Source organism: Lepidochelys kempii, chromosome 4 (genome assembly GCF_965140265.1).
Source record: "Lepidochelys kempii isolate rLepKem1 chromosome 4, rLepKem1.hap2, whole genome shotgun sequence".
In the NCBI taxonomy this organism is placed as follows: Eukaryota; Metazoa; Chordata; order Testudines; family Cheloniidae; genus Lepidochelys; species Lepidochelys kempii.
The window spans coordinates 120,720,183-120,738,180 of NC_133259.1; the positions used below are offsets into that span (position 1 = coordinate 120,720,183).

General features: G+C 45.1%; 1 protein-coding gene across 7 annotated transcripts in view; it reads right to left on the bottom strand.

Annotated features, from left to right (window-relative positions):
* RGS12 (regulator of G protein signaling 12) overlaps positions 1–17,998 on the bottom strand; it is a 181,772-nt gene that overhangs the window by 129,229 nt on the left and 34,545 nt on the right. For 5 of the 7 annotated variants that reach the window (XM_073342637.1, XM_073342638.1, XM_073342639.1 and 2 more), the window contains one exon: positions 1,547–1,705. The exons of the other annotated variants lie outside the window; for them this stretch is intronic. In XM_073342637.1, coding sequence (XP_073198738.1) covers positions 1,547–1,705 — 159 coding nt within the window. The remainder of the gene's footprint in view (positions 1–1,546; positions 1,706–17,998) is intronic. 7 annotated transcript variants of the gene reach the window in all.

Genomic DNA, 17,998 nt, shown 5'->3' on the forward strand with positions numbered 1-17,998 from the left:
TGGGAGCCCATATCTGAACATAAGAGAGACCTACCCCTATGTTGTAATGACTATAAAATGCTTGCTCACATTTCCTCCATATGATGCTACAACAATACTAGAATCCATCTCACCCAATCTTTGATGCACTCTTTCTGTATGCTTTAAATACAGCTGGAACATTCCCTGAAATTTTGGAACTGATCGGATGCAGCACTCAAGTTATCATATTACATCCAGACAAACAGAACTGACATCAAATTGAGAGTAAAACTATCTTGTGTCCCCACTTTGATGACTGACATTCCCTTTTTATGGCCTAACATCAATAAATTCCCACTTTCTTGCATGAGGTCTAAAATGAAGTCATTGACTACTCTTTAGCTTTGGAGAATAGAGTTATATCGCCTCTCCTCAACCATAAATGGCATCATAATCCACCTCCAAAGAAAATCAAAACGGTTTTCTGGATTTCAAATGTCTCTATGGAGATGTTCCATCAAATTCAGTTCCTCTTTAGTGAGGGCCTCTTCTCTCATTTCCTTCTCTCTCTCCACACCAGCCACAGCTGGAGAGTCACTATTTTTGTTGCTCCATGAATCTGAAACTTCCCCCAATTTATCATCATCTTCTTCCTTTATGCCGTTTTTCCCAGTGAGGGTCGCAGTGGCGACATGGAGAATAGAGAGAACCAGACCTCCTTTTCTGCCGCAATATGTTCCAGCTCCTCCTGGGGGATTCCTCACTATTCCCAGGCCAGCCAGGAGATATAATCCCTCCAGTACATCCTGGGTCGGCCTTGGGGCCTCCAGCCAGTGCAACATGCCTGGCAAAGTTCCAATGGAAGCCTCCCAGGGGCATCCTTAACAGGTGCCCAAACCACCTCAACCAACTTCTCTTGATCCGGAGGAGTAGTGGCTCTACTCCAAGGCCATCCCAAATAGTCGAGCTCCTCACCCTGTCTCAGAGAGTAAGCCCAGTCACCCTACAAAGAAACTTCATTTCTGCGCTTGTACCTGCGATCTCATCCTTTCAGTCATTGCCCAAAGTTAATGACCACAGGTGAGGATCGGGATGTAAAGCAACCTGTAAATGGAGAGCTTTGTCCAAGAACTCAGCTCCCGCTTCACCACCACGGATCAGTACAGCGGCCGCATCACTGCCGCCGCTGCACCAATCCGCCAGTTGATCACATGCTCCCACTTGCCATCACTCACGAACGAGACCCCTAGATATTTGAACTCTTCCACTAAATGTAGCAGCTCCCCCTGCACCTAGAGAGAGCAGTCCACTTTATTCCAGGAGAGGGCCCATGACCTCTGTTTTGGAGGTGCTGATTCTCATCCCAGCATTCTTCACACTCAGCAGTTCAACATTCAAGTGTGCATCAGAGATCACAGTCTGAAGAAGCAAGAAGGACATCATCATCTGCAAACAGCAGAGATGCTACCTCCGAGTCCTCGTACCGGATGCACTCCACAGCTCGGCTGCACCTTGCTATCCTGGCCATGAAAATTATGAACAGGCGTGGGGACAAGACACACCTTTGGCGAAATCCATCACTCACCTTGAATGAACTCAACTTAATGCCAAGAATATGAATACAACTCTCACTCCGAGAATAGAGGGACCGGATAGCACGCAAAAGCGGCACCAGCACCTTATACTCCCGGCAGCACTTCCCATAAGACTTCAAAGGGAATGTAGTCATATGACTTCTCCAGGTCTATAAAACAAAGGTAGACTGGATTAGCAAACTCCCACGATCCCTTGAGTATCTGCGAGAAAGCAAAGAGCTGGTCAGTTGTTCCATGGCCAGGACAGAATCCACATTGTTCCTCCTGAATCCAAGGTTCAACTAATGGGCGTAACCTCCTCTCAAGCACCCTGGCATAGGCTTTGCCGAGGAGACTGAGGAGTGTCTCCTATAGTTGGAACACACCCTCTGGTATCCTTCCTTAAAGATTGGGACCACCAGCCCAGTTTGCCTGTCCAAAGGTACTGCACCAGCCCTCCACGCAACATTGAAGAGGCACATTAACCACTCCCAATTTATGTTGTCTTAAAATGTTCCTTTTAATTATATAATACTTAACTATCCCTTATTTCATCTGCTGTGGTGAGGAAGGATGCAAGTTGACAAGAATATGTATTGTAGGCTATGTTGTCATGGCTTTGTTGGTCCCAGGATATTAGAGAAACCTGGGGAGACCATTTTATTGGCCCAATTTCTCTTGGAGAGAGATACATGCTTTCAAGCTTACACAGAGTTCTTCTTCAGGTCTGGGAAATGTACTCAGAGTGTCACAACTAAATACAAAGGTGAAAAGAATGTTTAGCATAAGTAAACATATTTAGAGGGACCATTTCAGGTGAAATAGCCAGATAATACCTCTCCAGTCACAGGGGGGGAAGCACACAAAAAAAGAAGCGAGAGGGTTGGTTTAATGGGTTATAGACCATTGTAAAAAGCCATAACTCCAGTGTCTCTGTTCCGTCCATGATTTTTAGGGTCTAGCAAAGTTATGAACTTAAGCTCTTAGGCTTGTTTTTTGAAGGCACTGTGCAGTTTTCCTTTGAGGATGATGACTGAGAAGTCAGATATAGAGTAATCGCTTTGTGAAAAGTGTTCACCAAGAAGTAAAAGGGTCTTTTTCTCTTTTATAATTTTTCTGTGCAACATTTCCCAGACCTGAAGAAGAGCTGTGACTCGAAACCTGGACTCTCTCACCAAGAGAAGTTGCTCCAATAAAAGATATTACCTTACCTACCTTATGTCTCAAGAATATTTATTAGTGACGACATGGTTTTTAAATGGCAGCTATTACTTTTCCTTCACGTTTTTTTTCTTTTCTGCCTTTATGAGAGTCACTGTTCCCAACTCTAAAATATTTCTGCTTTATTTTCCCCCTAAGTGTTTTGTTTTGCTATATTTGAAATTTACATTAAGCAAAAATAATTCCATTCTTATAATTAGATGTTCACAGCTGATTGTACAAAGTAGGGAAAAAAACAGAACACTATGAAGTTATATCACTGTTCTATAAGATGATATATTTTTGACATCTTCTCGGAAGAAAATGAATATCTGTTTATTTACCCACATGTATTCAATGCTATTCTTTAACAATAGGACTCTCATTGGTGACTTTGCAATTCTCATTGGTGTATATTTACTAGAGACTCCATTTGGAAGTCTTCTTTATTGTAAGACTATTGCCAAGGCCCAGTGTACTTTGCAGGAAGCTGGACCCAAAGTCTGGAGAAAGCCCTTCTTGTTTCTGGGCCATTTCAGGAAAGCTTTAAATAAGGAGGTTCTTAACTCACTATGAAAACAAATGATGCCCTATATTTTCAATTTTCAGTGTACTGACAATGAATAACTACACCATAGAAGCTGCCAGGGAGAAGCTGAAAAAGTAGACTCTTGAGGTTTTTGACAGCCAGGAACAATTTCAGACTGGAACAAGCACATCAGCTAGATATTTAAGCTACAAAATCATCATCAGTTTAGTATGCTGACATTCTAAGTTGCCATCCTTAGGTTTCAAGGTTAACACCCACTGAGCTAAACAGGGCATTTCATATCCCTTCAGAGTTGCATTGGTTCACACATGGTTTATATTTTAAGGCTCTTTGCAATCCTAAGATCTAAAATAACATTTGCCCCTGCAAAATGAAAGCTTAGATCTGAAGCAATACTCTGCAGCAGACTCCACAGCAAATTCAGCAGAATGCACCAATATTAATTATAGATAGTCAAAACAATAGTGTGGCACCTCAAGAGTTATTACCAGTGACACTCGATGTTCCTTGTATGTAAGGATCCAAGTTACTTGCATGTAAGTTTCAGAAAGTTTCACCACTTTTTAAACTATGGAAGTACCCACCTTTGCATTTATTAAATCTTTCATTTAGTGAGAAAAAACACAAATGAGGAATGAAAGGCAGGAGGAACTCCAAAGGCTGGCAACAACAGTAACATCAGTACTTTGAGGGCAAATGGCATACTGAAGCCAACCGAGAAAGTATTAAAGTATACTTCAATGCATGCTCCTCACTGCTCCTCTGTAGTATCATCAAAAACAAAAGTTTTCCCAGCAGGTATCCATCTTTCATAACAGAAGGATGATGAGAAAGAAAACTAAATATCAAAACTGGGCAAACACATCTGGAACAACGGAGAACATGACATTTTCACTTTGTTTCCCAGTGCAGCCCAAAGAGAACACAGAAATAATTGCCCAACATAGGTTTAAATGGTGGCAATCCCTGTGTGCTACTCTGAGTGGTTATCATGTGCGGATAAAATATAATGCAAAAGATTTTAGAAACTAATTACGTCTAAATTTGGGGAAGAGGAGGAGGCCTGCTTTAAGGTAACTCCAACTGCATTCTGAGGGAAAATGAAATTGATCTGCAATCTTCAGAATCACTAGATTTGGTTATTCAGCAAATGTTGATGCCTGAGTTTAAAACTAAAAGCCTCTTGGGTTATATAGGGTCTGTAAATACAGAGACACAGAATGAAAGGGAGGATGAAAAAACCACACTTAGAATCATGTAAGAGTACAAAACAGAATAGGAAATTAGCACCCAGTCAAAATTTGATGTAAGGTTTTCTGACACTTGTACAAAAATAAATATCGAGCACTTGGTTAGAATCCAGCCGTAGCATAATAAAGCAAATGAGAAATATGACCCCAATAAAGAAAGTGAGAAATATGGCCCATCTATACCAACAATAAAGTAATGCTAGAGAACTGCTGATAAAAAGGTGGAAACCAGTTAAAGTTAACCACTTGCCTGGCCAATTTGGACAAGGCCTAAGTGTTTTGAAGCGGCACTTAAAGAAAAAATGTTCCCTAAACCAATGGTCTCTATCTTGCATTGAAGAGCCGAGTTAGAGATACCTATGGGAGATGAACAGAACTAGACACTGCTAAAAAAAAAAAAAAAAGACTACTACTTGAATCTCTCTGCAAAATATTTAAATTTCCAAGTGATTGTTGAAGTCTCCCTTCCTCTGCCTTCTCTTTCCAGAGATTTTGTCTGTACAAATGGGCCTGGTCTCTGGAAGAGGAAATATGTTGGAAGTCTATTTATCTCATGCACAAAAAAAAAAAAAAAAAATCTTACAGGAACAGGTATCTCCAGTTAACTACAGCCAAAGACTTTTACTGAGAATCTACTGAGGAAAAAGCACTATGGCTTGAACAGAAAATAGCTATTACAATTAGAATCTGAAAATCAGCTCAGCTGTAGGAAGTCACAGCATTTATTTGCGTAAAGCAGTGGTCCCCAAACTATAGGGGGGACACATCAGGGCCAAGGCCAGTCCCCACGGGGGCGAGATGGGAGGACCACTGAGCCCCACTCCGCTGCCAGCTGCAGCTCCGCTCTGCCCCCAGCCACAGCTCTGGCCCCAGCTCCACTCCGCCCCAGCCCACCTCTGGCCCCAGCTCCACTCCGCCCCAGCCCACCTCTGGCCCCAGCCGCAGCTCCACTCTGCCCCCAGGCCAGCTCTGCCCTCAGTCCCTCTCCACCCGCAGGCCAGCCCTGCCTCTAGCCTCAGCTCCACCCCCATCCTCAGTTCAGCCCCTAGCTCTGCCTTCAGCCCAAGCTCCTCTGCTGAGCCAATTGTGCAGTAATGGGAGAGGGGGGTTGGACAGATTCCATTACTGGTAAACAGGGGTGTGACGGGAAAAGTTTGGGCACCACTGACGTAAAAGAAGATTTCAGAGGCTGTGTCTCTGATGTTTTCTACTAGTAACTGAAAGGTTTTAACATGCATGTAGTCAGTCAGTAATTAGAGGAACTATTAGGGAAAATGTAAATAGTACTCATTACCCTTATTATATACAGTAAAAGCAGTTTTAACCGGCACTTCAATGGGAAAGCTCTATAAACCAGCATTTCTGATCTTCATTGAAATTCCGGTTTATAGTCCAGCTGGCACAGGGCCAAAAGTGGACTGGAGCTTGGGAGGGAGTGTGGAGTGTGGGCACTCAGAGGGAGTTTAGGTGCGAGAGGGGGTTTGAGGCATGGGAGAGGGTGCAGGATCCAGGGGCCGCTTACCTCGGGTGGCTCCCCACAAGCAGCAACCTGTCCTGGCTGCTCCTAGGTGGAGATGTGGCAGGCAGTTCCATGCACTGCCCCCACCTCGCTAGCAACACAGCTCCAATTAGCCAATGGGAGCTGCGGGGGCAGTGCCAGTGGAAGGAGGCAGCGCACAGAGCTGTTTGCCATGCCTCCCCTTAGGAGCAGCCAGGAGAGGTCACCGCTTACAGGGAGCCACCTGAGGGGAGCAGCCCCCAGATCCAGTATCCCAAGCCACTGCCCTGAGCCCCCTCCTGCACCCAAACTCCCTCTTAGTTAACCAGCATTTTCTACCCCCCATTCTCCCAACATGTCGGATAAAACAGCTTTTACCGTACTATGAACTACTGCAGAAAAATTTGTTAAGGATGAAGATGAATTTTTCAAAGCAGCATACTGCCATCTGGCTAAAAAATACTTTGAATCGTGCATACATACTAGATTAACTCTCTTTTTTTTTTGGTACAGAGTGCCAATGAAGTCTATTACAATTTATTAAATAGTGGTATAAGATATGTTCCCTACCTGAAACATATAATCTCTGGATCAATAAACCAAAATCAGGACAGTAGATAGATATTTGATCAGAGGCTGAAAAGGAAAGTCGAAATTCCTGAAGCCTAACCCTAGAATGGTAGAGAAACTAGAAAATTCCTCTGACAACTTAGGAAGTCTAATACCTGTTAATAAATATTAATCCTTTTAGTTTCTTTTTTTCTTGCATATTAATTTAAATATGAACTATTCTTCCAAAATCTTTATAGCATTACCAAAGTGTGTGTTTGAATTCTAATTGGTTTTTAACCTGTAAGTGACCTATATTTAGGAATTTCATATGATTGAGTGTTGAGCTGCATCTAGTTATCCTCAGCATTTACATATCTTTAAGAATCCAGGTGTCCTGCAGAAAAAACCCTCAAACTACTAAAAGTGTACACAAAAGTATAAACAAAACTGGGTGATATTGTTATAGCAGATTTTTCTATAAAAAAATTGCTAGTACAGATGAGTTCCATAAGAAATGAAAAAGTAACAATGTCCGGATTAGACCTCCCCTTATCTTATCACTCATGTAACGTAAAGATACCACCAAAAAATCCATAAGAAATTAAGTAAAATGAAAATGTCAAGACAAGACACATAGTAAAATTAATCATGAAAGTATTTTTCCCTCCAAAAACAAGTTTTTGTCTCAGACCCTATAAAAAGACAGAGGATTTTAAAAATTAGGTGAGGGAGTGCAAACTGTGGCATCCCACCAGTAACAGATAAGAAAAACACAGGGTACATCTACACTCCAGTGTAAGCTCAAGCTCAGACTCAAGCTCAAGCCTATCCGCCAGTTTTATCCACGCATAAATCATGCTAACTCAGGGCTTCGACCCAGAGTCCCAGTACCCTGTGGGGTTGCAGGATCTGAGACCAGGTCAGGCCTTGATCCAGGGTTCAAGCCCTATTGTTTTGTAGTGTAGACATAGCCTTGCTTGACTCAGGTCCTGGGAGTCCTCCAAAAAGTATCCCACAATCCCACGGACCAACGTCCTTTGTCCTCTCTATTCCAAGGATCTTGAATCTCCTCTATTGAAAAGAGAAGCAACCACCCTTGGCGTACTGCAGCAGCTCAGTGAGTCAATGTTAATCTTTCTGACCACTGAGTTGCAAATACCAGAGAGCATTCTGTGTTTGCAATGCAGACTGAACAGAACATCTCTTTTGTGAATCAAACTGCTTCAAGGTCACAGGAATTGGTGAATCTCTGGTGCAAAGCCAGGAAAACTGTGGACTTTAGTAAGAGTACTAGGAATGACCATACATACTAACAAACAGTGAAGAAGCTGGTAGCTTTGCAAATTTAACAAACCAGTGACCAGTACAAGGAGCAGATTAAGTAGCTCAAGAGTAAGTACCAGAAAACTAGAGACCAGAACCGCACCCCAGGAAACTTGCCAACATCATGCCCGTATTATGAGGCGTTTGACTGGGTGCTGGGCACTGTGCCCAGCGCGGAGCCAACCCTGATGCACAATGACCTAGTCAGCCAGGATGGTGCCCTGCTGGCTCCAGAATCCAGCATGGGGACTAATGGGAGAAACAGCAGTCACTGAATGGGGACACTGAAGTCACTCTGTTGCTGAAACTGGTTCCAGAGCAGGTTTTGGAGCAGGAGCAGCACATTCTGGGTCCATACTAGGAAGAGCTGATGCACCCCCAAAGGACAGCCCACTGCGGAGCCTGCAGCAGACGCAGACAAGATAGAAACTGATCTTAAGTCCACTAAGTTTTGGGTTCCATTTTAACGTTTAACAACACAGTAATAGAAGGAATTTCTGCTCCAGGAACCAGTGCAAAAGTTATGAGAAGCCCCAGTTAGCAGTGTGTATTTGTTAATGGCGGAGTGTATGCCAGCAGCATAGTTCCCCTCAACACCACCACATGGAGCTCAAAAAGGTAAGCAGGACACGTAAACAGTAAAGAATATCTTTTAAGTGTATAGTTTACAGAAAAACCAGAGATTTGTTTTGCTAGGACCATTCCTGTTTCTTAAAAATAATAGCCTTACATTGCCATGCCTGTATGTATGCCATTCTGTAACCATTCTATGGTCTATTGAGACTTAAGTTACTGAAAGAAGAAGTTCCTCACCTTGTGCAGTAACTATGGTTCTTCGAGATGTGTGCCCCTATGGATGCTCCACTGTAGGTGTGTATTCATCCCTGCGCTGCTGATCGGAGAACTTCGGTAGCAGTGTCTGTTGGGCCCCGACATCTGCGGTCTCTCCTCGTGCTGTGCCATGAGGCTAGTCAATGCACACGAGCTAACCCTCCTCAGTTCCTTCTCTACTGCAGAGTCATAGACAAGAACTCTGAAGTAGAGGGGAGGAGGGAGGGTTGCAGAGCACCCATAGGGCCACACATCATCTCGAAGAACCATCATTACTGCACAAGGTAACAACTTCTTCAATTTGTGACCCTGTGGGTGCTCCACTGTATGTGACCCCCAAGCAGTACCCCTTCTGGAGGGCTGGGACTTCAGAGTTGGATCAGTTACAGATGAAAGTACTGTGTAGCCAAAGATGGCATCAGAGGCGGAGTCCCCAGTGATCAGGTAGTGTTCTGAGAAAGTGTGGTCTGACGCCCATGTCGCCGCTCTACAGATCTCTGAGACAGGGACATTCTTGAAGGTGGCAAGAGATGAGGAGATCAATCTTGTGGAGTGTGTATGGATCGACTCCGGAGGGGTCATGTTACAAATTTGATAGGACTGTCTGATACAATTCGAGACCCACTTAGAGAGTCTTTGGGCAGATATTGCTGAGCCCGTGGATCTTTCCGCCATAGAGAGAGGAAAAGGCTAGAGGACTTTCCAAAGGCATTTGTCCTATCAAGGTAGAAGGACAGGGCTCTCCTAACATCTAGGATGTAGTATAGCCTCCCTATTGTCTTGGTGAGGCTTGAAGTAGAAGATTGCAAGGTGAATCAATCTGATTCATGTGAAACGGGGAGGTTACCTTCGGGATGAATTTTGGATATGGTCTGAGTGTAACCTTGTCTGGAAAAAATACTGTGTATGGGGGATGCGCCATCAGAACTGCTTTCTCTTCTATTCTTCAAGGTAATTGCTATCAGGAATGCTGTTTTCACTGATAGGTATGTAAGTGAACACGTGGCTACGGGTTTGAAGGGCGGCCTAGTCAGCCCTTTCAGTACCAGGTTTAGATCCCACATGGGGTAGAAAGTCAAGGTTGACGGAAAAGCTTTATTATACCCTTAAGGAACTTTTTAGTGGTTGGGTGTGACAGCACTGAATATCCCTCTAGAAGTTGGTGAAAGGCTGTAATAGCTGCTAGATGGACCGTAAGAGAGTTTATGGATAATCTTGACTTTATACGGATCAGAGCATAATCTAGGATGTGTGGAAGAGTCACAGATGTTGGGGAGATTTGTTGGGACATGCACCAAATCTGAAACCTGGACCACTTCTGCAGGTAAGTTTGTCGTGTGTAGGACTTTCTACTGTACAATACAAACCCTGGTATCTCCCTTGAGCAGGAGCTCTCTAGGTGTTGGAGCCAAGCAGGAACCATGCTTTGAGGCAGAGAATCCCTAAATTGGGATGCAGGATATGCCCTTTGTCCTGTGAGAGGAGGTGCAGAAAGGTTGGGAGAGAGATCGGCATGCACATCGCGAGCTGTGCTAGGTAAGAGTACCAGGTCTGTCTTGGCCAACTAGGAGCAATCAGGATGATGTTAGCTGCATCCCTTTTTATTTTTAGCAGGATCTTCAGTAGTAGAGAAAACACAGGAAAGGTGTAAAGAAAGTCTTTGTCCAACGGGAGTAGAAAGGTATTGCCCAGAGAGTGCTGCCCCATCCCCACCCTGGAGCAGTAGTGTGGACATTTCTTGTTCTGGTAGGTGGCAAACAGGTCTGTGGACAGCATTCCCTATCATGTGAATAAGTCATGGAGTACTGATAGGTGTATCTCCCACTCGTGATGATGTGAGAATTTGAGACTGAGATGGTCAGTTGTCAAGGTCTATTTTCCCAGGAGGTAAGCCGTGGACAGAGTTACATTGTGGGAGATGCATCAGTTCCATAATCTCATTGCCTCTGCGCATAGAGAGGGAGACTGCCCCCCCTTGCCAGTTGATGTAGTACATGCAGGCTATGTTGTCCATTAGGATCTTTGTATGTGAGATTCTGCGATCAGCAGGAAGAAATGGATGAAGGTGTTCCTGACTGCTCTCAGTTCAAGGAGACCAATGTGGAGAGACATCTCTGTAGGCAACCATTTGCCTTGCATCATGAGACTATTTAAATGCAAATCCCGCCCAATGAGTGATGCATTGGTGGTAAGGAGCAATGATGGTGATGTGTGCGAGAAGGGGATCCCTTTGCACACATTGGCTGGGACCTTCCACCAGTTAAAGGAGTTTTTGATCCTGGTGGGTAGTAACAGGGGTTTGTCCAGCCTGTGTCTGTTCTCTAAACCAAACAGAACCATAGTTGGAGGTATCGCATGTGGAATCTAGTGTGTGGTATCACCACCATGCCTGTTGACACGTGCCCCAAGAGTTCAAGGCAAAGTCTGGCTGGTATCTGTGGACTGTATTGAACAGTATCTATGAGCAAAACAAAGAAGAGAAACCTGTGTTGAAGTAGGAGGGCTTTGGCCTCTATGGCATCTAGGTCAACCCTTAGGAATGCCAGGCATTGCACTGGAGTGAGGGTTGACTTCTGGGTGTTGATCTGTAAACCCAGTTCTGTAACAAGTACAAGTGTATCATAGTGTTGATGGCTTTGTGGGCGTCTTGGAGAGATCAGGCTCTGAGGAGACAGTTGTCCAGATATGGGTAAATCCTTATCCCTTGTGAACGTAAGTTAGCAGCTACCACTGAGAGAAGTTTGGAAAATACTCTTGGGACCAATGATAGTCCAAAGGGGAGGACTCTGTATTAGTAATGGTAGTTTCCCAGAGCGAACCTGAGAAATTGCCTGCGAGCAAGTAAGATCGAGATGTGAAAGTAGGCATCCTGGATGTTAAGGGCCGAAAAACAGTCTCCCTGTTCCAGTGTTGGAATGATCACCAATGAGGTGACCATCTTGAACTTCTGAGCCTTGAAAAATTGTTGAGAGCTATGAGGTCCAATATGGGTCTCTAACCTCCCTTTATTTTAGGTATTAGGAAGTAACGACAGTAGAACCCCTTACCTTGTAGATGCTGAGATAGTAGTTCTATGGCTCCTAACTGGAGAAGATGATCTATCTCCTGTTGTAGTGAACTCTTATGAGAAGGGTCCCTGAAGGATGAGGAAGGGTATATCAGAGGGGGTATGGAGGTCAAATGGATGGGGTGCCCGGATCAGACAGACAATCTCTATAACCCATTGGTCCGACATTATGCGTTCCCAGGCATGGCGGAACACTGTGAATCGGTGGCCAAATGGGTATACAACCATGGTTGATTGCAGTTGTGGAGAGTGGTCTCACAGCGCCTCAACCTGCCTGTCAAAAGTGGCATTTACAGCAGTGGATTGGGACGAGGTTTGCAGACCGGACAGTTTGCGCTTCAGGAACTTCCCTTTCTCAATTTGCAGTTCATAATGGTGCTGAGGTTGATATTGAGCCATGTAAGGTCTGCACTGAGACTGGGGACTAAAACATCTCTTTTACCCCAGTCTATAGATTCCCAGTCACCAGAGGGTAGCCCTGGAATCCTTTAGAGTATATAGGGAGGCATCAGTCTTTTCAGCGAAGAGCTTTGTGTACTAAAAAGGAAGATATTCCACCTTGGACTGCACCTCTTTCAGGAATCCCAACAAATGGAGCTATAACACCCGTCACATCACCATGGAGATGGACCTAGGTACCATGTCGGTGGCATCACTATAATCGGCCCTTGATATTTTTGCTACTAATTGCCCCTTCTGTATGACGGTCTTGAAGGATTCCCAAAGCACCTCCGGCAGTTCGTCAATAAAATAATTGAGTTTGTTGTAATTTGTGTAGTCATATTTGGCCGTGAGCTAATTGGCAATATGAAACTGTAAGGTGGCCGACGAATATGCCTTCCTGCCAAAGAGATCAAGGCACTTCCAGTCTCTGCCATAGGGTGTAGCCCTGGACTGGTGTTGCCATCCGTGGGAATTGATTGCATCCACCAGAATGGAACTGGGTGTTGGGTGGGAAAAAAGGAACTCTGATTCATTTGCAGGGACATAATATTTTTTATCTGCCCGCTTGCAAGTTGGTGCCACCGATGCCAGGATTTGCCACTGTTTTGGCCAGGTCTAAAATGGCCTCATTGATTGGGAGGGTAATCTTTGATGAGGAGGAAGAGTGGCGGATATCCAGGAGCTGATGGTGCATATCCTTTACCGCCTCTAGTACTATGTAGAGGGTGACCACCATGCTCTTTGCCAGCTCCCAGAAAAGGTGGAAGTCATCTACCAGAGATGGTGGGGGAGGCATGACTGTTTCCTCCAGGAAGGAGGATGTGGTCTTTGGTGTTATGTCCTCCTCCATCTCCTGAGATGGTTCAGAGGTCTTAGATGCTGTCACCAATGGAGTATGCCTGGAGGGTTCTCAGGCAAGGCTAGGAGCCCATAATGCAGGCTGTCAGTGTGCCGCCCAAGGGTCACAATACAGCCATTGTGGTATAGGATCTGGTTGGGATGCCCATGGGTGGCCATACCAAGATTGTGGTGATGGTGAAGCCATTTGGGGGTACTGTCTCAGACCTTGCTGATAGTGGGTCTTGTATGGAGCCTGGGAGAAGTACTGTGAGACTGCTGCCTCTGGCTCACTGTCCGAACCCTCACTAGACAGTGGAGGAGCATGGCTTAGCTGAAGGGATATCCCTGTACCTGGTAAAGGCTCGATGCCGTGCTGTCAATACCGATAGGCAAGGACTCAGGTGCATCCCGTGCACAGACATCTCTGGGGTATGGTGGAATTCTACCAGTACTGAACATCCCAATGGTGGTTCCAGGGGAAATGGAGACCCTGTCTGTACCAGTCTCTGCAGAGCCTTGTGAGCCGCCACTGACAGTACCAAGGTAGACTCGCATACTGGGAGTGTCTTCTTTAGCTTGTTCTTATCTCTCGGTACTGAAGAGACATTGCCCATGCCCATACTGTCTGTGGACTTGTCAACAGTACTAGTAGCCAACAATTGTCATACATGGATGCCAGACTGTGATCTCTGCCCCAGTGGTGCCAAGAATATGGAGTGAGATAGAGATCGCTTGCAACTATCCTGAGGATCACTTAGCGGTCTTCCTGCCCTCTTCTTAGAGGACTTATGAGAGGAATCCCCAGCCTGCTAATTCAACCCACTTCCCTTAGAAATTGAAGGTTGTGGGGAAGACTCACATCTGTCAGGAGATTGAGGTCGGAGAACTGCCTCCACGAAGAGAATCTTCTGGTGGAGCTCTCTGTCCTTGAAGGATCTTGGACAGAGCTACTGGCAGAGGGTACACTTTTGCTGTATGTGACCCTCACCGAGGTAGCAGATGCACTGAGAGTGCTTATTCATGACCAGGATTGCCTCGCTGCATGTGTGGCACTTCTTGAAACCCAGGGAGCTGGGCATACCCTGCTAAGGGGAAGGGTCCCCCAGGAGCAAAAAAAGGTGGGGAAAAGGGTAGGAAAAAAATGAATGGAAGAACAACAACTAGAACTACAACTAGAATTGGGGACACTAACTGCGAAATGAAAACAGAAGAACAACAGCCTTAACAGACTCCTAATGGCTCCGTTTCTAGCCAGGGAGGTTGAGAAGGAACTGAGGAGGGTTAGCCCATGCACTCTGCCTAGCCTCATGGTGTAGCATGAGGAGAAACAGCACATGTGCAGGCCCAATGGACACTGCTACCAAAGTTCTCTGATCAGCAGCAGAGGGACACAGACACACCTACAGTGGAGCACTCAAAGGGACACTACTTGAAGAAGAAACAGAGAATTATGTGTCTGTGAATGTGTGTGTTTGGGGAAATGTTCCATTCACAAATCTAGTCTATTTCAGTTAGAGGTAGTCCATGAAGGTAACAAAATCATTTGTCCCAAATATGATTGCAGTTTGAAATTTTGTCCAGAAATGTACTGGGGAATGGGGAGGAGAAAGGCTGTGGATTTGTATGTGTTTGCATGCAGCCATAACAGTCCATGTGGAAGCTAACACAGCATCCTGTTGATTCCCTCATGAATTCTGATCCAATCCTGTGTGTTGATAGCTGCAAACTTTTCCTGAAGCAGGAACTCCAGATAGGTAGTCACATTCTGGGGAAAGGAATATTTTTCAGGGCCACCTCGGTAGCTGACCAGCTCAGACCACTCATAGATGTGCTGCTCAGTCACTACACGTTTAAATACTTCCGTTGCATAAACTTACAGGTTTTCAACCAGCAACTTGGAAAAACATCTGCCTTTGCTAGTCGGGCACCACAAAAAAAGCTATGTCCTCCAAAGTGTGGAAGGTCTGAAATCCTAGAATGACCACAGATGGCAGACTCCCCCACCTTCCCACCAACCAAAAAAACCCAAACCAAGTAGTTTTGTAATTTTCTAAAATTAAAAAAGCAGCGTTGCATTTTTAACTTACCATTGTGCCTGCAATTCTTTGCTGCGATTAATCAGTCTGTGTCCATGGAGCTTCTGTGTTCCTAAGTGTCCTTCTCACAATATAGTGAAGTTCAGTTTGTTAAAGTATCATTTTATGTCCTTGAAATTCCACAAGGAATTTTTCTGTGTTCCTGCAGTGAGCTATTTGAAACAATAATCCTCTGTGCCTTGTCCTTTCAGGGCCCCTTGACCTCTATTGGCTGCAGTACCTCCACAGCTCGCCCACACTACAACAGAAGCCTGGGCCAACATTCCTTCATAGATCATTTCAAGAGGAAGCATTTCCATGATAAACTTATGGTTAAAGTTCTGGAGAGGGCCAACAAGCAGGTCTGGTACCAAAGACACAGGAACTTACGGCTAGAGGAAAGGCATACCACAAGACAAGAGCAAAGACAGAGGCTGGCTGCACAGCTTGAGGACAGGGTTTCAGCACAGAGGCAGGCACTTGCCTCACAGCTCCTGGAACGGGAATGGTGGCTAAGGGAGAAGGACATAGCTTAGCAGAAAGAGCTGTTTGAGTGGCTCATATCACTAATGACTGCAAGAATAGCAGCTCCTGTTACATCACCCACACAACAGCCTGAGCCCCTGTGCGCTACCCTGTGCTGCAACCCAGAAGCAACTTGGAAGACTCCATGGCTGGGTGACACATGCTATCAAGCCCTGAGTTGCAGGGCAGGGCAACCTTTCCCTTGCAGCCTTCCATATTGACCCCCTTCTCTGTGGATGCCTCCATCTCCCTCCCACAGCACCACTTGCATGGCAAATGGGGAAAGAAGGGAAACAGGTGGTCAAGAGACATGCCACAGTTTCTATCTTGTACGTGGTTGTTATTTTCTTTTTCTTCCTGTAAGGTTCTGTTGTTATTTGTGTTTTGGTGTGGTAATGGCAACTGGCCTGCCTTGGAATGGGAGAATGTTTTACTTTTCTAAGCTTTTTGTTTCATCAAGCAACTGTATTTCTCTCTCTGCTTCACATCATATGATGTGTTTTCAAAAAAATAAAATTAAACATGATCAGGAATTAGTATGCAAAGGATATACATCAATATAGTTATCTATAGCAATTCAAATTTCTATCACTTCTTTAAATCATTCCATGCTATGTATTGCCCTTTCCCCCCTTTCACAAGTGGTCATGTCATTCATAAGTACATCACATGGCACTAAAATTCCACACCCCTCCTCGAACACTCCACATTCAATGAGCCCCCAACCCCACAAGCACATTTATAATGGTAGTAACTCCCCCTCTTCCACTGGGCCATGTAAGTCCATAATGTGGGAGCACAAAGCAGCCCTGACTTCTGTTGCCTGGGTGGATTCAGCTTCAGCGTTGGTAGATATACTTCTGGCTGAATGTACTGATTTAGGGGCCCTTCATTGTAATAGGTCCGTTCAAGGGGAAATGGTTCACCTCTGGCTTCACAGTGATTGTGAAGAACACAGCAAGCCACAATAAAGAAGACACCACTGATGACACTGGCATCCAAATGGGTCTGTAAACAACTTGAACTGGATTTCAATCTGCCAAAAGCACATTCAACAACCACTCTGCACCTGCTGAGAGTGCAATTAAGCCATCTTTTACCAGGGCCTCTGAAATCAGGGTATGGTCTCATAAGCCAAGGCAAAAGGAGGTATGCTAGTACCACCAAATAACGGTGGAGACAGTAACTCCATTTATGACAATGTCATTTGGTGGGAATAGTGTCCCCGCCTGTCCATGAATGTAGACTCCTGATCAGTGGAAAACCTTGGTATCATGAACTTTTCCACTGTAACCCATGTTAATGTTCATAAATTGCCCTCTCTAGTCCATGAGGGTCTATATAATAATGGAGTAGTACCCTTTGAAGTTTATGTGCTCGAGGAGGGCAAACTATGGGCACATGAGTCCCATCAATTGCCTCAGCGCAGTTTGGAAACCCCATTCTTTCAAAGCAAGCAGTGACTTCAGGAATATCTTTTACGACCGCCACCTTGGGGTAAACCACATTGCCTGATTGCCTCAGAAATCTCATTGACCACGTTAATTACAGTCAGCTTTCCAACACCAAACTGGCTTGCAATGGACCTGCAGCAGTCTGGAGTAGTCAGCTTCCAGAAAGCTATAACAATCCACTTCTGGACCAGCAGGGTGGCCTCATGCATGTGTCTTTATGCTGCTGCCAATGCTCCAGAAACGTAGCTTTCTTCATGCTAAAGTTCTGGACCCACTGCTGGTCATCCCAGGTCTGCATGACTATGTAATTCCACCAGTCTGTGCTTGCGGCCCTGCTCCGGAAGCACCAGTCCACACAGAGGGCATCAGAAACTGTACTGAATGTACTGAGAAGCAGTCAGTTAATTCAAGTTTGCCAAGCCTGGATACTTCTCTTCTGCTGCCGCCTCCTATTCCATCACAAGTTGTCAGGTGCCTTTGGTGGGTCAGAAAACACCCACCAAAATGTCTACCAGCACCTCATAGAAGCTCTGCCCATTTCCTGAAACAGGAGTCAAAGCACAAGCAAGAGCAGTTTTTCAAAAAGTGCCTTCTCCATGTTGCTGGCTCTGGTAGCTGGGAATGCACTGAGCAAAATGATGCCTTGGCAAGATGTTTTAGTGGGCTGTTCAAATTTCCTGTAATGTTCAGGATGGACAGTTAAGTATTCCCACAGTGCGCCTCGGTCAAAGGGCTAGAACAGCCACATCTTGTGTGGACGCTAGGGAGTCCAGGATAAGGTTAGTTTGATTCAGCTTTGCACGCTGCAGTGTGGATGCCATAGCCCCAAGTTCGAGACTTGGTTAGAAAATTCC